General features: G+C 42.9%; 1 protein-coding gene across 1 annotated transcript in view; it reads left to right on the top strand.

Annotated features, from left to right (window-relative positions):
- The window catches only part of LOC137371350 (rap guanine nucleotide exchange factor 2-like), a 150,597-nt gene that overhangs the window by 44,852 nt on the left and 85,264 nt on the right, over window positions 1–20,481 (top strand). The window contains exons 13-15 of the mRNA XM_068033846.1: window positions 3,184–3,395; window positions 4,875–4,998; window positions 10,640–10,847. Of these exons, the coding sequence (XP_067889947.1) occupies window positions 3,184–3,395; window positions 4,875–4,998; window positions 10,640–10,847 (544 nt within the window). The remainder of the gene's footprint in view (window positions 1–3,183; window positions 3,396–4,874; window positions 4,999–10,639; window positions 10,848–20,481) is intronic.

The raw sequence follows: 20,481 nt of genomic DNA, 5'->3' as shown, positions 1-20,481 counted from the left end.
TTACACAGCAATTACTTTATGTACAGGATATAAAACTGAGCAAAGGCTCATGTTGGCTTGAACTGAAATCCATAACAGTCTCAGAGTAGTACTTAATGAGGTGGGTGTTGAACAGGAGCACGAGGCCTCTTATTACTGTATTCAGAGAAGTTGCATTTTTCTCAAAAATCCTCTTTCGTGCTTTACTGGCATCCAGGGATATTTATTTTCAATTTCACTCAGTAGTTTATGTGATCATTTGTAAACCTTGCAAGGCTTTATTGAATTTAACAGGGAGAAGATTCTGAAAGGTGGGAGGAATGGTGCAGTTAGCTCAGTAATGAGTAAGGATAGAAACAAGAGCAGGAGGGGATTAGGGAGAATGTAAAAATGAGGAAAAGGGAGGACGCAAGTGGAAAATGAGTCATGCTTTATTGCTCATTTACTAAACATTTTTAAGATCTACTACATGCTATCTCTACATATTTGTAGAAGAAACCTGCAACAGGAACTGTCATTTTAAAATGCATTCTTAATTATATGTGGAAATAGAAAGTGATTTTTACACTATTTTCTATTAATCTTGTCATGGAAGTGTTTTTTTTTAAAAATAAAGGGCGTCTGTGTGCCTTTAAGACTGAGAATAGTTTTTATATTCTCTGGGAACAGAGTGTGAGTTGCAAGCCAGTTTCCTAAGCAACAGGAAAAGAGAGATCACATGCCATATTGTATCAGTTTGACTGTGTGTAAAGACTTGCTAGAACTGGTTTGAACTGGCAGACCAGCAAAGCATGCTCTCCTGAAGGAAAGGAAGAATTTGTCTCACTCAACATAAAATCTACATAGGCCTACAGGCTGTGTTTCACCTAAAGAGGAAAAGACCCTCAGAAAGGAATATTTGCCTTACTGGGGGTAGCAAATTCCTTTTTACTTCCAGTCTCCAAGAAGTCTCTGCCTCAGGAATGACTTTTTGTTGCCTTTTGTATTTCTGAGAGTTCTGGAAACTCAGTAAAGTTTCTACTGATAGACTGCTAATTCAAAATCTAAAGAGATCTGTTGTTATACTTCTTGTTGAAAGATCTGTGTGACACCTACTGCAGCCAAAGTACCGTGAATGCCTATCCAATACAGACTGTTTATCAAACTCGCCTGGAGAGTTCGAGTGGCATCTGACCATTTGACTCTGGGATACCTCACCGAATCGGGAATGTAACCCACCAAGACTTACAACCCACTTGTTTTATTATTCCTAAGAAACAGCTCTAATTTTTAAAACAGCATTTTAGAACCGCTTGAGTGTTGGTTTCTGATTGTATGGCCAGAATTTTCCACCACCCCACCTAGCCAGATGGTTGCGGTGTGGGGGAGTGGCGTAAAATTGACCGGGAGGCTCCAGGAGGCCTTCCCAACCTGCTCGCTCCTCTGCCTCACTTTATGTGGCCGATGGTGGGCGGGAAATGGGCCACCGCCCCAGACCAATTGAGACCCTTCAGTGGCACCTAACGACCACTTTAGGGCCTTTGTCCTCCTCCACAGGGATTTTACCCATGGCAAGCGGGTGTAAGGGAGATGTGAAAGGATGCCCAGTGAAACCTCAGTGCATCGTGGTGGTGGTGGAGGGGGGGTGCGGACAAACAGACACATGGTGCCTGATTGAGGGCTGCCTCCACTTCCCCAACCACCCCCAGGAACTGAGACGCCCACCCCCCTTCCCCCCACATGACTACCCTTGCCTCGCCGGGACGCGACCAATCACACAGGCGAGGGAAACCAAACTTAGCTGTAGTCCTGGCTCCATGTCCTCAGCTGGACTGCAGTTCCAGCAGTGGTCACCGCTCCCAGTGACGCTAATTGGACGAAGAGCTGCTGGCCCGATGATTGTCCGGCAGCTCAATGAGGCGGGACTTCCTGCCTCAAGTGGGGGGAAGTCCCGCCTCGGAACAATTAAAGCCCGGGGACCCGTAAAATGCGGGTCGGATTCCCGGGCCGGGCGGAAGCAGGTTTGCCACCGACTTTTCTGTCGGTGGCCAGCTCCCTTCCGCCAGACGTAAAGTCCAGCCCAGTGTGTGTGTGCATGAGGGTTAGGAAGAATAAGAAGTTATAAAGTCTTTTCAGACATACATTTGTCTTATCCGGGCGGCACAGTGGCGCAGTGGTTAGCACCGCAGCCTCACAGTAGTAGGGGCGTGGAACGCCCTGCCTGCAGCAGTAGTAGACTCGCCAACTTTAAGGGCATTTAAGTGGTCATTGGATAGACATATGGATGAAAATGGAATAGTGTAGGTCAGATGGTTTCACAGGTCGGCGCAACATCGAGAGCCGAAGGGCCTGTACTGCGCTGTAATGTTCTAAAAAAAAAAGCTCCAGGGACCCGGGTTCGATTCTGGGTACTGCCTGTGCGGAGTTTGCAAGTTCTCCCTGTGTCTGCGTGGGTTTTCTCTGGGTGCTCCGGTTTCCTCCCACATCCAAAGACTTGCAGGTGATAGGTAAATTGGCTGTTATAAATTGCCCCTAGTGTAGGTAGGGAATATGGGATTACTGTAGGGTTAGCATAAATGGGTGGTTGTTGGTCGGCACAGACTCGGTGGGCCGAAGGGCCTGTTTCAGTGCTGTATCTCTAAATAAATTAGTATTGTTTTGATTTAGTTTATTAATAAATATTTAATTTGTTGTTTGAAGAAACCTGGTTTGGTGTGTTTTATTCTGGGGGTTAAATAAAGTGTTCAATTTGGCTAATTTCTGGTCGGTGATCGGCCGTAATAATTGTTAACAATATTGAAACTAGAGCTGCTTGAAAGAATATATTTCTGCCTTAAACTCAGAACAATGCAACATTTATTGTAATCAATCTTGGAAAATATGAAATTATAACAGTATAAGTTGTGCTGTAGATCTTATTCTCTTATAAAGGTATTCTGCAGGATGTGGTCACAGTCTATATTGCTAAATGTGTGCTACACCTTTTGTTGACTGGTATTGCTCACGGATATTGTGAACTGAATCTTACCCATGATCTTCATTTCAACCTATAATGTCAAACATTCAATAGTTCTTATAAAAAAAGGGAGAAACAAACATTTGCTTAAAAGAATGAAAGATGTCAAAATTTCCAGTTAAGTTGGTGATTACACCTCTTAAAAGACCTCTTTAAATTTTGTTGTAAGTAATATTTATTGTATCTTTTTGTCTTTGCACAAAACCTAGTGGTCTATATCTAGCACCAGTGGCAAGACTGCAGAATACTTGGAAAAAATTATCATTCAAGTATCAGAAGATATTTCAGGATCTTCAGGACCTCTTGGAACCTTCCAGGAATATGGCAAAATACCGCAATCTTTTGAACAATCAGAACCTGCAGTATCCCATTATTCCTGCCTTCCCAGTCATCAAGAAAGATCTGACATTCCTGCATGAAGGTAGGTCTGTGTAAAAAAAATGACTGTGGCTTCATTTTTAGAGTTTGCTCTCCTTAAAGTGTCGCTATTCTTTTCACACCATTCTTATGATTTCTCAATGATCATTACCATTTAAATACATTGGGCTGAATTTTACCAGCCCTTCAACACCATGGGTTGTGGCGACGGGCCTGTAAAATTCTGTGGAGAGAGGCTGAACCTCGACCCCCGACATCGAGAAGGGCCCGCCGCATATTTCTGGCAGTGGGGAGACTCCGGTCAGCAGCACCACCACCACCTTCATCTAAATATTTAAATTAACAAAAATTAATGTAAATGAACTTACTTTTGGTGGCTGTCCCACGCCGATTTTACGGCTGCTGAAGGCAGCTCGCGCGCCTTCGGAACGCTGTACGGAGTTCTGAGGTGAGAACCTGGTGGGAACGGGGGAAGAATAACATTTTCAGGGTGGGAAGGGTGGGGGAATGGGGCACAAATTTTTTATTGGCTTTGGGGATAGTGGGAAGGGGTTGAGGGTCAAAGGGAACACATTTCTGGGGGGAATGTTTAGGATATCAATACAAGTTTATGATAGGGGAGAGGGCATTTCATATATAAATTACCCATTGGGGGGTGGGAGATGGGATTTAGAATTGAAATGAAATTTTATTTTCATTTCCAGAGACCGGAACCTTTAAATATTAAAATGTTACTGAAGGGCTTGAAGCCCTTTAAAGATGACGCCAGTGCCTGTGTGGTGGTGCCAGACGCCGTTGCCAGGGACACAGTGGCCACCCCTGATGATGCAGAGGGGGCGACTGCTCCGCCCCCTCTATTTAAATGAGCCGCCGCGTGTAATAAAAAATCTTTTCACATATTGATTTATCTCATTATTGTTTAAGACTTATTATTTCTTTTATAATAAGTAGTTAATGTTGTTGTTGTTTCAAGAAACCTGGTTTTGTGTGCTTTATTCTGGGGGACAAATAGAGTATCTAATTTGGCTATTCTTTTGTAGGTGGAAAACTTTCTTGATATGCTGTGACCTGTGGAGTAGTTGGACTGAATTAATAATGCATTACTCCCGCCTTGGTCATAACAATTACAATGTTATTGTAGGTTAGCATAGCTGCTAACTATTAATAGTTCTGCCCCAATTTACAGTGAGTGCAGTCTTCCTCCTACCAACATTCCTACTATTGAAATTAATACTCATTGTGTAGTCTCATAATCTGACTCATCCCTTCTCAGAATTTTAATACTTTGGAATTCTTTGGAATTCTGTATCTTACTCAGTCTTTCCTTCCTGCTGCAATCTTCAGACATTTAAAACAACTCAAGCTTGGTGTCATCAATTCATTACTTCCTGATTTACCTTTACAACCTTAATGGGATCTTGGTCCTTCACCTGGGGTTCTCTAGAAGGTAATTAAACATTTTATTGCAAAATAGCAATATGTTTAGCTGTCCTTGTCAATAGTGTTTTTTAAATCCTCTTAGGTAATGACTCCAAAGTGGACGGCGTGATAAATTACGAAAAGTTGCGGGTGATTGCCAACGAAATTCGTCATATTGGTCGGATGGCTTCAGCGAATGTGGATCCTGATGTTACATTCAGAACAAGGTTAGTGTTATCTATTCACAGAATGATAGAATCCATAGTGGTGTAATCTGAGCTCATTAAATTATTCATTGTAGATAATAAAGTACCTTCTTAGATAGGGATGGCTGTGAACAAGATGCTTTTTGTTAAAAGAATAAGCACAATTCAGATTGTTTCAATCCAGAAAACCCAGCAGCAATGGTACTCTGAGGATACAAAATAACTTGCTTTCCATTGAAATAACCTGCCTGATACCACAGAACGAAGAATTGCATAACCTAGCACAAAAAGCAGTGTTATTGTGTTAGTTATTATCTAATCATAGTTATGTTGCCAGTGTATGTTTTTGGTGTTAAATGTCAGGTATACAATGTTTTACAATCGGTGTTTGGAAATGTCTCTTTTTCTTTCTGCAGTGCAATGCTCTTCAAAGGCCTTACACAAGCAGGGTGAAGAAGTCTCATATTTTATAGTAATTTAGAATAAATTAGAATAAGAATAGGAGCAGGAGTAGGCCATTCAGCCCATTGAACCTGCCCCGCCATTCAATATGATCGTGGCTGATAATCCACTTCAATGCCTTTTTCCCACGCTATCCTCATATCCCCTTATGTCATTTGTATTTAGAATAGAAACATAGGGACATAGGAGCAGGAACAAGAGCTAAATAAAAGCATCAAATGGTTACTATTTGTTACTATAAGTGAAGAAGTTCTGTACAGTCATGTATTTCGTACATTCACTGCTTTAGTTTTCCAAAGTCAGAAGCACTGACTCAACTTGAGTTCGTCATCCCATGATGGAGCCAAATTGAAATTAGGAACAAAAAAAAGCTGTAGTAGCTTGAATAAACCAAAACCCTCCCATAGAGTCCCTGCACTCATATTTCCAGTGAAGTGCGTCCTCTTTTAAAATAAAGTATGATAAAGAACATCTATGTGTATCATCAAGGAATTTCATGAAACAAACTAACAGGTGCATTGTTTTCAAAAAAATTAAAATGCATCTGCTGGTTTAAAATGAACAATTAGGCTTGTTATAATTGTGATTTTTCCCTATTGTTCTTTCCATTGTGGTGACCAAATCACTTTGCTAAACAAACCAGACAATTAATAAATAGGAAGATGAAGATTATTGATTTCTAACACTGGTTTTGTAAGCGGCTCTGTATACTGTCTATCAGGTATTTCAGTTGCAGACCATTTGATAAAGTAATTTTATTTATCTAGAGATACAGCACTGAAACAGGCCCTTCAGCCCACCAAGTCTATGCTGACCATCAACCAGCCATTTATACTAATCCTACATTAATCCCATATTCCTACTACATCCCCTCAATTCCCCTACCTACACTAGGGGCAATTTATAACAGCCAATTTACCTACCAACCTGCAAGTCTTTGGCTGTGGGAGGAAACCAGAACACCCGGTGGAAACCCACGCGGTCACAAGGAGAACTTGCAAACTCCGCACAGGCAGTACGCGGAATCGAACCCGGGTCACTGGAGCTGTGAGGTTGCACTGCTAACCACTGCGCCACTGTGCCACCCAAGATCAGGTTTTCACAGAAAGCAAGATGTCTGATATTGTGATCACTATTTCATTGTTTCCAACCCAAGTAAATTTTACTTTTTCAGATGAATCTTACTTTTCCCATTACTACCTTTATCAGTAATTACTGCAATAATGTAAATTTTAGATTTCCTGTTGGGCCAATCAGTGGTCCTTGTGCATTTGGTTGCTTTTGATGTAAGACTGCCCATTAGCAGATGACATTTTAAAAGTATTTGGGCTAGAATTAAATCAAAATAAGACACTTTCGACAAGCAGTATTGTCTCAAATATTTTAAGTTGAACAGATATTTTAAGTTGAACAGACTTTGAATTTAGGGGTGGATTTTCAACTTGCTGCTAACAAAAATAAAAATCTACAGTTTCTATACTGGGGAGGCAATCCACTCTGTCAATTTTACTCTGCGTCGTCAAGTTAAAAATCTAACCCATCAGCAGAAGTAATTGAAAATTCAACCTGAACTACTAAAAAAGTACATTATTTTATATTATAAAGAAATATAGCATATTTAACAGAGCTTTAGACTCTCATTCAAATGATATATTGAGATAAGTATCTGGTATGTACCTGTAAGGATCGTAGAAATCCAGGTTTGAGATGGATCTGTGTGTTCTAGTTATTAGAGGTTCTGTTCCATTGATATATGATTGCATCTACAATGGACAGAATGTTTTCTGCATTTACTTGGTCTTTGTGGAGAATAATGGCAAAACAAAACCTCCAAGTACAATAAAAGCAAAATACTGCAGATGCTGGAAATCTGAAATAAAAACAAGAAATGCCACTCAGCAGGTCTGGCAGCATCTGTGGAAAGAGAAGCAGAGTTAACGTTTCGGGTCAGTGACCCTTCTTCGGAACTAGCAAATATTAGAAATGTCAAAGGTTATAAGCAAGTGAGCCGGGGGTGGGGCAAGAGATAACAAAGGAGAAGGTGTAGATTGGACAAGGCCACATAGCTGACCAAGAGGTCATGGAGCAAAGGCAAACAATATGTTAATGGTGTGTTGAAAGACAAAGCATTAGTACAGATAGGGTGTTAATGAACTGAAGATTGAGCAGCAGCAAGTACGAACATGAAAAAAAACAGTGGGTAAGCAAACTGAACAAACTACAATGAAATGAAATAAACTCACTATTCCAGGCCCCAAACACTCCTTTCAGGTGAAGCAGTGATTTACTTGTACTTCTTTCAATGTAGTATACTGTATTCACTGCTCACAATGTGGTCTCCTCTACATTGGGGAGACCAAACGCAGACTGGGTGAGCGCTTTGCGGAACACCTCCGTTCAGTCTGCAAGCAGGACCCTGAGCTTCCGGTTGCTTGCCATTTCAACACTCCCCCCTGCTCTCATGCTCACATCTCTATCGTGGGCTTGCTGCAGTGCTCCACTGAACATCAACGCAAGCTCGAGGAACAGCATCTCATTTTCCGATTAGGCACACTACAGCCTGCCGGACTGAACTTTGAGTTCAAGTAAATCGCTGCTTCACCTGAAAGGAGTGTTTGCGATCAGCGTTAAGTTATGACCGTAGAAAGCAAATGACAGGGTTCGAAAAAGTTATCAGTCATCGATAGGAAAACAGCCATCATTGAAAAGTGAAGGCTCAAAGCCCAATGAGATATGGACACAGGATATTTCTTGAGATGCTTTGCAAGCATCATTGTGTTCCTGCCATAGGCCTCCATAAACTTCTTTCTATCCATCTGTAACCACTCAAAGTATTACTGACAGTGGATCAAAGTTTGCAAGAAATAAAAAGGTTTCAATACATCTTTGCATTCATGAACATTTCAACATCACCCGTGACACCTTTGTGCTCAGAACTGTTTCAATTTTCTTTTCCTGCCACTACGTCCTTGTGCTACTCTGACATTAGCAGCTGAGGTGGAGGCAGTCTGTTCAGTGCACTGTCCCGGTGCTGTGGATGAGTGGGGCAGGTGTCCTCTGAAGGAACGGAGCTTTGATGGCTCCATCCTACTGGGGGTCTGCAGCAATAGTGCTTGAGTCTCCCCCATGTGCTCGTCTGCTGGAGGTGAGGTGGTCAAGTCGGGGGGGGGGGGTTGGGGGGGTGGGGGAGGATGAGACACTGCGTGTGCTGGGGTGTCCTGAGCGGAAGGCCCCGGGGCAGCTGGCATGTGCTCCTCCTCCATCTGGGTGCACAATGGCACCTGTCTGTCTCCCTGAGAGGAAGGAGCACCTGGAGGGAGGTCCAGGTTCCCTGTACCCCTCTCACTTAGACTCTGCTACATGGAGCCCATGGCAACATCGATGGAGTGCAGGTCAGATCGCATATGACTTGAGTGGTCAACCAGACGCACCACAGAGCTCACCAGACTCTCGACTGAGGAAGCGTTATGCTTAAATGCCTGGGACATGGCAGACGTCATGACTTGCATAGGCTCCTCCATGGCATGCACAAAGCCACGCATGATCTTAGGCATCTCCGACATATTTTCCACATGGCTTTGCTGCATATCCAGCAGACCTCTCATAGCAACAAACAGAGGATCATCATAACCATAGGGCTGAGCGGGGGCCTGGTCCCCAGCAGTCCTCCGAGTATCAAGGGATCCGACTGGCACGTATTCCCTCAGATGCTGGGACATGTTTGTGTTGTGACCACCAGCTTGTGACATGGCAAATGTTGCATCACTACCATTGCATATATGCATCAACATCACTCATCCTGCATTGGCTTTCGCACGACATATCCAATCAGATAAACAATGTCAATCTTCATCATTTAGTAGTTAGGACCAAGGCTGCTGATGTATTTGGCTGCATTCCTTGCATACCCTCTACCTTAAAGACACAGAGCCATGGATCAAATCAAAGGAGCAGTCTCGCCAGGACCAGTTATACTTGCTGATCTGAACAAATCATTGATTCACTACACCCATGTTCTTAAGAGTTACCTCACAGTTCGCGATCTCCTCTGCTACCTCCATCCAGGCTGCCTTGGTGAGGCACTTCATCGGACTCCATCTGCAAGGAAGAGGACCTCCCGCCTTTCCCTGACGGCCTAGAAGAAAACCTGCTGGGAGTCATCACTGAACCGTGGAGCAGGACGCTGCCTGCTGGCTGCCATGTGATTCACTTTGACGGTAGGAAAAATAAATGATATGAAGTTGGTGGTGATTTTGATTTAAGTAGAAGCTTCAATTTAAGTTGGTCTGAAGATACTTACATGAAAAGAAGGCTGTTAATCCTTGAGGCTGCAAGCACAGAATGTTTTATATCTGTGGCGATCATGGTGCTTGGGGCAGTGACGGTGGGTTCCACCAATGAAAGGCCGCCCCCGCCACATGATCCCACGTGTTCTCCGTGCCCATCGTCGCATGGCTAATTTAAATACAAAATCGCCTGGGATTTTTGTCTGTCTTTCTTCCGAAACCCACGCTTCAATATTCAGGGCTATCACTTACAGGAGGAAGAAATGGAAAAGTCTGGGTAAGTGGTGGTTACTGCAGGTGCCAAGGATGTTTTTTGCCATTTTGCATTTTCTCTTTCTGCTGCTTCCTTCTGGCTTTGACATTTTTCAGTTCTTGTGCTCTGGTCTCATATTGGACGATCTTTATCTACTCATAGGAATCTGACATTCTGACATTGTTTAGGTGATGGGAGTGATTTTTGTTATTTGTTTTTCAATCTTATGTAGAGGAAAACATTCCATTCTTTGGGAGGAGAAGAGAGTCTACCTTCCTGCTGATCATAAAGTGGTGTAGAGAAATATCGAGACAATTTTCTTTTTAATATTGTCAGGATTTATTACAACTACTGTTTAACATCATAACCTTTGACTCCTGCTCCAACTCTTCTGCTGAGAAGTAACTATTGGGCAGAAATAAGAACATACGTGCTTATAGTGGTGTAAAGGTTGATTGCCAACTTGAAGCAGGAGAGGGTTATCTGCAGAGTAGTTGCTGGTTTTTTATCTTTCTTTCATTCTTCATTCCTTTTCTTTTATTTTAGTCTGTCTGACTTACTGGAATGAAGCATGTGTTATTTTGAGCTTGAACAAGACTGACCTGAACCTGACCTTCCATGCTGAAATCAATGGCATCTCTCTCTCTTTCCCCTGTGGCAGGTTGCTTAGCCATGGCAGTACAAATGCTGCTGTGATGGATGCGATGCAGACAGGCGGACACAGGAAACATTTATGTTGCAGCTCGTTTCTTGATGCAAGGGAACTCTATGAAGATGGACAGATGGCTCGGAGGGTAAAACACTACCTTGAAAACCTCAACCTGGATATGGATGAAGAAAGCCTGCAGGCCTTGTCATTGCAGCGTGAGGCAAGGACTAACAGATAAGGTATGGATCTTTTTTATATTCTTGAACAAAATGTTACTCATTTATATTATATCAACAAGTGGAGAAACCAATATTTCACATTTCATTAGGTTGGGGGTTAAAGGAAACATTTGATTTCCTTCTAGTTGTGAAAAAGAATAAATTTTAATTTTGAAATAGTTTATTAAAATACCAGTAATCTTGACTTCAATGTTACATTTTATTAGAAAAGAGACAATTTATATTCTGGTTCTTTTGCACAATTACAATTAGATAATCCATTCTGAAGGTACAATTTAAAATTCTTTGTGATAGAACAAGTGGAGCAACTTATTCTTTCACAGGCAGTGTTTTAACTAAATATAATGCCTGAATGTTTACTTAAAACACAAAGGTTTAAATATCTATTGAGTGAATAAGATTCATGACTAATATGCCAATCCCATCGAGAAGGTTGAAGCTGCTGTCATTGCTGTTCAATTTGCAGGTGCAGGAAAATGACAATCTCCTTGGGCCAATTGGTTTAAGCTTTCTGAACTGATATGTGCATTCATATTACAGTTGAAAGAGTAGAAAGGTTGCAACAAACTAACGCTTAAATATTTAACATAGTTTATTTTTAATTAATTGTTATCTATGGTATTCCCACAGGGACCAAGTTTGAAGTAGAAGACAAAAACATGTTTTTGCACCATTTTAAGGGCTGTGATAGTGCAGTATAGCCCTATGAGAAATATGGGGCTGGATTTTAAGAGCCTGCTGCCGCTCCTGGCGGTGGATGAAAAAATGTTGGGCCGCACATGCGAGCCGCAAGCTGCAGAACCAACTCGATCTGCCGTGCGGCAGCTCATTTAAATAGCTGGTGTCTCCCCTCCCTATCTCTGTGACATCTTCCAGAACTAAACTTCCCTCCATTCCTTACTCTGGCCTTGTGATCCCTCCCCCACTTCCCACCATTGACAGCCATGATTTCAGCATCAAGGCCTGATGCTCTGGAATTTCTTCTTTCAAACATTCCACTCCCTCTCCTCCTAAAAGATGCTCTTCAAAATCTATCTCTTTAACCAAGCTTTTGGTTAAACCCTTCTAATTCCTCATTTGCCTTGGCATCCATTTTGGTTTTATTGTGCCTCTATGAAGTTCCTTGGGCCGTTTTGATGACATTATGAGCAAATATGGTTAGGAAAGGGATTGATAGATGTAAAGATAAGTTTAGACAGAGAAAAGATCTTGGGAGCGGAGCAGCGATTCTAAGTTAAAACTTTTGTGTCCTTAAAAAAAAAGTTAAAGTAATTGGTGTGTAATTATGTTATCCTGTAATTTTAAATTTTTAAAACACACCAGTGGGTACTTCTTATTGCTTAATATGCTGGGACCCCAGTAGTTTCCTCAATTATTACAATATTTCCTTTGCCTTTTCCAGTTGAAATTTTACACTGCCACCCATTTGAAAAGGCGGCATTCATACATCTACTGCAGATGTTTCAGACCATCATTTTTTAAAACAATATCTCTATACTCTACGTTAACATGAAAATGGCAATTATTTGTTAAAGCCCTGCTGAACAGCATGAATTTTTATGTTCAAACCTGAGTCATTTATCTTAGATCCAGAATTAGCTTTCTACAACCAGATAGCGTGCTAAACCTGAGTGGCATTGTTTTCCCTTTGTTTTTGTTCTGTGGAGATCCTTTAGTCTGATGGCTACTTCCACTATACGAGCGTACAAGCACAAGAATGCACGAGCAAATATGGTCAGAGCAGGAAAAATGGTAAAAAGACAGAACTAAAAAGGTTCTTTATCTGAAGGCACACAGCATTCGTAACAAGATAGGTGAATTAATGGCACAAATAGAAATCATTGGTATGATATGATAGCAATTACAGAGACTTGGTTGCAAGGTGACCAAGGCTGGGAACTGAATAATCAAGGGTATTTGACATTTCGAAAGGATAGGAAGGAAGGAAAAGAGGTGAGGTAGCTCTAATAATCAAGGATGAGATCAGTACAGTAGTGAGAAATGATCTTGGCTCAAAAGACCTGGGTGGAATTAAGAAATAGCAAGGGAAAGAAACCACTGGTGGGAGTAGTTTATAGGCCTCGAACAGTAGCTACACAGTAGGGCAGAGTATAAATCAAGAAACAATGGGGACTTGTGAGAAATGTACTGCAATATTTGTGGGCAATTTAAATATTCATATAGATTGGACAAATCAACTTGGCAAAGGTAGCCTTGAGGACGAGTTCACAGAGGGTATTCGGGACAGTGGGCTGGATTTTAACAAGCCCTCGATGTCGTGATCCGTGGCGGGGGGGCCTGAAGTTGTATCCAGATGAGGCCCACCATGGACCTCGACTCTGGCAGGGCCCGGCTCAATCCTCCTGGTGGCAGAGAGGCTTTGTGGAGGAACTGAAAACAATCACTATCACGAGAGGAAAATATACTAGGAAAGCTAATTAAGACTAAAGACTACCTAATCCCCTGGACTTGATAACCTGAATCCTAAGGTCTTATAAGAAGTAACTGCAGAGATAAAGGATGCATTGATTGTAATCTTCCAATATTCCCTAGATTCTGGAAAGGTCCCAGCAGATTGGAAAACTGCAAATGTAACGCCCCTGTTGAAGAAAGGAGGAAGACAGAAAGCAGGAAACTATAGGCCAGTTATCCTAACATCTATCTTTGAGAAGATGTGGAATCCATTATTAAGGAAGTAGTAGCAGGAATTTTGAAAATCATAATGCAATAAAGCAGAGTCAATGTGCTTTTATTAAAGGGAAATTATGTTTAACAAATTTATTTGAGTTCTTTGAGGACGTAATGAGCAAGATGGATAAGGGGAACCAGTAGATGTACTGTATTTGGATTTCTAAAAGGCATGCGATAAGGTGTCACATAGAAGTTTACAACACAAGTTAGAGCTCGTGGTGTTGGGGATAATATAATAGTCTTGCTAGAGGATTGGCTAACTAACAGGAAACGGGGAGTCGGATAAAAGGGTCATTTTGATGTTGGCAAACTGTAACTAGTGGCATGCCACAGGGATCAGTGTTAGTGCCTCATCTATTCACAATCTAGATTAATGACTTGGATGAAGAGACCGAATATATTAGAAACAAATTTGCTGACAATACAAAGATAGGTGGGAAAGCAAGTTGTGAGGAGGACATAGAGAGTCTGCAAAGCGATATAGATAGGTTAAGCAAATGGACAAAAATTTGGCAGATGAAGTATAATGTGGGAATATGTGAGGTTTGCCCACTTTGGTAGGAAGAATAGAAAAGCAGAACATTATTTAAATGGAAAGAGATTGCAGAATGCTGCAGTACAGAGGGATCTAGGTACCCTTGTGCATGAATTACAAAAAGTGAGCATGCAGGTACCACAAGTAATTAGGAAGGTAAATGAAGCATTGGCATTTATTGCAAGGGGGATGGAATATAATAGTGGGGAGCTCTTGCTACAACTGTACTGGCCATCAGTGAGACCACACCTAGAGTACTGTGTACAGATTTGGCCTGCTTATTTAAGGAGCGATATACTTGCATTGGAGGCAGTTCAGAGAAGGTTCACCAGGTTGATTCCTGGGATGACGGGGTTAAGCAGATTGAGCAGCTTGGGCACATTGGAGTTTAGAAAAATGAGAGGTAATCTTATCGAAACATATATGATTCAGAGGCGGCTGGATAAGGTAGATGCTGAGAGGGTATTTCCCCTCATGGGGGCATCTAGAATGAGGAGGCACAGTTCAGAGCTCGGGGTCTCCCATTTAAGATGGCGATGTGGACGAATTTCTTTTCTCAGAGGGTCTTTAGTGTTTGGAATTCTCTTCTTCAGCGAGTAGTGGAGGCTCGGTCATTGAATGTATTCGAGGCTGAATTGGATTGATTTTTGATCTAGAGATGTGTCAAGGGTTATGGGGAACGGGCAGGAAAGTGGAGTTAAGGCCATGATCAGATCAGCCATGATCTTATTGAATGGTGGAGCTGGCTTGGTGGGCCTGTTGTGTCTAATCCGCAGTTACCCTTAAAGAATCCATGGAAGCTGATTGGTGAAAGATATATCAATAATTTAATCACACACTAAATCATCAAGTACAAGCTCTCACTAACTTGCACAGTATCAAGAATCATCAAAGTCACTACTTGCACAGTATACTACCCGTCAAGGCACAAGGTGATCAGTTTCAGACTTGCGGCTGCTCTTCTGTTCTCTGAGTCCTTGGCTCAGGGGTATCTTCTCGAGTGTTCTTCCCCAGGGTTCTCGTGCTGCCCCAGTTTTAGTTAGGGGTTAAATCTGGTTTCCAAGACCCTCCCCTCTTACTTACTCATAGGGGTCTACTTTAATGGCATGATGATAATTCCTTATTTGGCTCAGTGAGATCATGGTTCATTTCTTTGCAGTTTTCCATTTTCTACTGTGAGTCTAATCGTATCTTGTGTCCATAGTGACTCCTTTATCTGGTATGTGCAAGGACACTGAGTCTGCTAGCATCTTTGCTGTTCCCCTTTCTACCCAACCCCCCTATGCTTTAACACACTGTGTATTGTTGTGTGATTAGCCCCTTGGTTTCAACTAAGTTCTTATATGTTTTTACTGTATGTGTTTTTACTGGGTCTGCAGGCCTTAAGGCCAACTCCTCCAATTTATTATGTTTCTTATGTTTCTAAATCTGTTTTCATTTTATACCAGTCCAGGTTTACTGAATAACAATGGTTATGAAGCAACATATTAATACTAATGAAATTCTAATTATTTTTTTTCCATTTCTTCCATATCTTTCTTTTGGGCCTCCTTATCTCGAGAGACAATGGATATGCGCCTGGAGGTGGTCAGTGGTTTGTGGAGCAGCGCCTGGAGTGGCTATAAAGGCCAATTCTGGAGTGACAGGCTCTTCCACAGGTGCTGCAGAGAAATGTGTTTGTCGGGGCTGTTGCACAGTTGGCTCTCCGCTTGCGCCTCTGTCTTTTTTCCTGCCAACTACTAAGTCTCTTCGACTCGCCACAATTTAGCCCTGTCTTTATGGCTGCCCGCTAGCTCTGGCGAATGCTGGCAACTGACTCCCACAACTTGTGATCAATGTCACACGATTTCATGTCGCGTTTGCAGACGTCTTTATAGCGGAGACATGGACGGCCGGTGGGTCTGATACCAGTGGCGAGCTCGCTGTACAATGTGTCTTTGGGGATCCTGCCATCTTCCATGCGGCTCACATGGCCAAGCCATCTCAAGCGCCGCTGACTCAGTAGTGTGTATAAGCTGGGGGTATTGGCCGCTTCAAGGACTTCTGTGTTGGAGATATAGTCCTGCCACCTGATGCCAAGTATTCTCCGAAGGCAGCGAAGATGGAATGAATTGAGACGTTGCTCTTGGCTGGCATACGTTGTCCAGGCCTCGCTGCCATAGAGCAAGGTACTGAGGACTTTCTTCCATATATGTAACTGGTATTAAAATTTGACTATAGAGTAATTCAAATCTTTTCTATTTTCCAGGTTTTGTTTCAGCCCAAGTGCTACTGCAGATAATGTTACAGATTCTAGTCAGAATGAAAGTTCCTCCCTCTGCAGCACTGTCACCAATTCTTCCACTGATCTTGCATCAGTCAATCACATTGCGGTGGGTCTGGACTCACATATCAACCAGACTGGTTAAGGACAGCAGGTTTCCTTCCCATCTGGTCCTTTGGGGCTTTTACGACAATCTTGTAATTACATGGTCCATTTCTACGGATATTAGCGTTTTATTCCAGATTTATTTATTCACCGAATTTAAATTTCCCAGGTGCTGTGATGAAATTTGAACTCATAGCTCTGAATCATTTGTCCAGGCCTCTGGAATCCTTGTCCAGTAACCACTAAGCTACCAGTCTCTTATAGGTTTACCCTGAGGTAGATGGCACCTCTTCTCCCCATCCTGGCGTGTACCCAAAAATAGGCATGCCTGCACTTCTGGGTCATAGTTTCTGCCTGATAAAACTATTAAAACTTACGTGGTGGGCCAGTGTGGGTGCGGGGGAGGCAGGTCAATTTTGCCACGGTAAGATCATTTCAGGCAGTTGTGGCTTACGCTTATAAACTGTTCCACTTAAATTACTACTTGCTGTTTTTAAGAAGTGATTAGGTCTAAGGAAATCACATTTAAATATTTCACAGGCACACCTAGTTGCTCAGTTTTTACAGGTTTGTATGGCTTTTGCTGCAACCTTTGGTTCTGTAAATCACAACTTTTTGCCACGTTTCTCTGGTTTAATTGGTGGGGTGGAGAGGAAGACTATTTCCCTTCTAATTTTCCTCAGTGATTGCTTATTCTTATACTTGTGATATGTGAAGAATGTTTCCAAAAGAAGAAGGAAGACCTTACAAGGTAGATAATCCAACTCTTCATGTTAGCCTTTAGGAACAGTATTCCAGCTCAGTATTGACTAAAATTTATTGTTACAATCAGAAATATTGGTCAATGTAATATGCAATGGTGGGTTCATCATCTAAAACACAAATGTTAACTTCAAGTTGTTTTTTTTCAGTTGGATTAAAGGTATTATGTTGTCATTCAGTTGTTAGACTAATTTCTCGATTATTCTGTTTTTGAAATATTAGAACAATTCTTGCCAGAAATTACTTAAGATAACCAGATCTTTATGAAAGGCCACTTGTTTCTTCCTACTCTTCCCAACTGCAGATGATCAGAGAGCGAGATTGGAAACTTGTGTCGTGGAAAATCACGGGGACAGATGTGCAGACGAGTACTCTCTAATGCAGCATATTGATGCACTAGTCTATTTGGTACCTTACTCCTTTTTTAGGTTTTACTTTTGTTGATGTTTGTACTTTTAATTTTATTTATCAATTTGATTTTTTAAATTTAATTTGTCCTTAACAGAAGATGAGAACGTTTCTGCAGTCGGACCAGAGTTCATTTCCTGCTCCTTTTTGGTTTTTGTTGCTTCCCGATGATGCCGGTTACCTTATGGACATCACAACGGATCATCCAGATGTCGGAATCTTGGAACCAAAGGAAGTGAAGTTTTTAACAGGATACAAATCATGTTAATGTTTTCAGCTAATTTTGGAACATATATTCACTTTTGATCACAGATCTTGGGTTTTCCTTTATCGCTGTCTGCTCCTCTTGCTCTTCCTCAGGTCCACTCTTGGGCCTTGTTTTATCCTCATTTGCTCCTCTCGCTCCCTACACAATCTCTGTCGGGACTTCCTCTTAAATCAGTTGCTCCTCTCACTCTCACGCAGATCCACTCTCGGGTCATGTTTTATTTTGGGTGGCAATTTCTCAGGTATTCTTTTAACCCAAGTTTCTCCATTTACTTTCCCACAGGACCGTTCTGGGTCTTGTTTTACTCTGGGTCGCTACTCTCTGTCAGTCACAGGTCCGCTCTTGGGTCTTGTTTTATCCTCGGCCGCTCCTCTTGTTCTCCTACAGGTTCTCTCTCAGGCCTTCCCTTTTCCTTGGTTGCTCCTCTCGCTCTCCTACAGATCCACTCTTGGGGATTGATTTATCTTGGGTCAGGCCTGTCGCACTCCCACAGGTCCAGTCTGGGCCATTGATTTATCCTAGGTCGATCCTCTCGCTCTCCTGCAGGTCTGATCTTGGGAATTGTCTTATCCTGGGCTGCTCCTTTTGCCCTTCTGCCGGTCAACTCCCACACTTCCCTTTATCCTCGGCAGCTCCTCTCATTCTCCTGCAGATTCTGTCTCAGGCCTTCTTTTACCCTCGGTTGCTCCTCTCACTCTCCCACAAGTCCACTCTCGGGCCTTGTTTCATCCTTTGCCGATCCTGTCGCTGTCCCACAGGTCCGCTCTTGGGGATTCCATTATCCTGCATTACTCCATTCGCTCTCCTGCATCTCTGATGTTGGTCCTTGTTATAACCTTGTTTGCTCCTCTTGCTATTCCCCCACCCAACACTTGGGCCTTGTTTTCACTGCGGTTGTTCCTCTCATTGTACTGTAAGCCGCTCTCGGGCCCGGTTTTAGTTTGGGTTGCACCTCCCACACTCCCGCAGGTCAGCTCTACGGTCATCCTTTATCCTCAGTTTCTCCTCTCGCTCTCCCACAGATCTGCTCTCAAACATTCCATTATCCTGGATTGCTCCTCTCACTCTCCTGCAGGACCACTCTCAGGCCTTGTTTTATCTTCGGTTGCTCCTCTCACTCTCCTGCAGGGCTTTCTCAGGTCTTGTTTTAATATGAGCCACACCTCTCGCTCTCCCACAAATCTGCTCTGGAGCCTTGTTTTATCCTGGGTCTCTCCTCTTGCTCCTCCATGGACCTGCACTCAGGCTTTGTTTTCTCCTCACTCTCTTGCAGATCCGCTCTAGGGCATTCCATTATTCTGGGTTGCCCCTCTCGCTCTCTCTCTCTCACATGTCCGTTCTTTGGCATTTTTTAACCTACAATGCTCTTCGAACTCTCCCACGGGGCCACTCTCGGGCCTTCATTACTCACAGATCCACTCTCGGGCCTTGTTTTATCCTCAGTCGCTCCTATTGCTCTCCCTCAGGTCCACTGTCAGACCATGTTTTTTATTGGGTTGTTCCTCTCTCTCTCCTGCAGGTCCACTCCTAGACCTTCCTTTATCTCCAGACTCTCCTCTCGCACTCCCTGAGATCCGTTCTAGGGCCAACCATTATCCTCAGCTCTGCTCTCAGTTCTTATTTTATAGAGGGGTCGCGCCTCTTGCTCTCCCACAAATCCACCATCGGGCTTTTTGTATCCGGAGTCGCATCTCTCATTCTAACACAGGTCCGCTCTTGAGCCTGGTTTTAACCTGGGTTGCTCCCCTCACAATCCCACAGATTCTGTCTCAGGCCTTCATCTTCCCTCAGTTGCACCATTCATTCTTCCACAGGTCCTCTCTCAGGGCCGTGTTTTACCTTCGGTCGTTCCAATCGCTCTTCTGCAGGTCCTTCTCAAGCTTTGTTTTATCCTCAATGGATCCTCTTGCTCACCCGCAGATCTGCCCTCAGGCATTTCATTATTCTGGGTTGCTGCTCTGGATCTCCCACAGGACCACACACAGGACATTGTTTTATCCTCGGTTGATCCTCTGCCTGTCCAGCAGGTTCTCTCTCAGGACTTGCTTTTCTCTCAGTTGCTCCTCTCATTCTCCCCCAGTCCGTTCTTGGTCTATTTTCATCCTCGGTCGATCCTCTTCCTCTCCCGCAGTCCACTCTCAGGCATTATTTTATTCTCGGTTATTCCTCTCGTTCTCCCACAGGCCCGTACTTGGGGCATATTTTATCTTTGGCCGTTCTGCTCACACTCCAGATCTGCTCTTGGGCTTTATTTTATCTTCAGTCAATCCTCTTGCTCTCCCGCAGATACAATCGAGGACATTCCATTATCCCCATTATCCTGGGATGCACCTCTTGCTCTCTCACAGGTCACAGAATCAAAGAATTGTTACAGTGCAGAGGGAGGCCATTTGGCCCATCGTGTCCGCACTGGAGCCACAAAGAGCAATTCCCTCAGTTCCATTCCCCTGCCTTCTCCCCATAACCCTACACATTCTTCCTTTTCATTTAACTATCTAATTCCCTTTTGAATGTTTCAATTGAACCTCCTTCCACCACATTCTGAAGAAGTGCATTCCAGATCTTAACCACTCGCTGCGTGAA

This window comes from Heterodontus francisci, chromosome 1 (genome assembly GCF_036365525.1).
Source record: "Heterodontus francisci isolate sHetFra1 chromosome 1, sHetFra1.hap1, whole genome shotgun sequence".
NCBI classification, from domain to species: domain Eukaryota; kingdom Metazoa; phylum Chordata; class Chondrichthyes; order Heterodontiformes; family Heterodontidae; genus Heterodontus; species Heterodontus francisci.
This window is presented reverse-complemented; position numbering and strand designations above follow the sequence as displayed.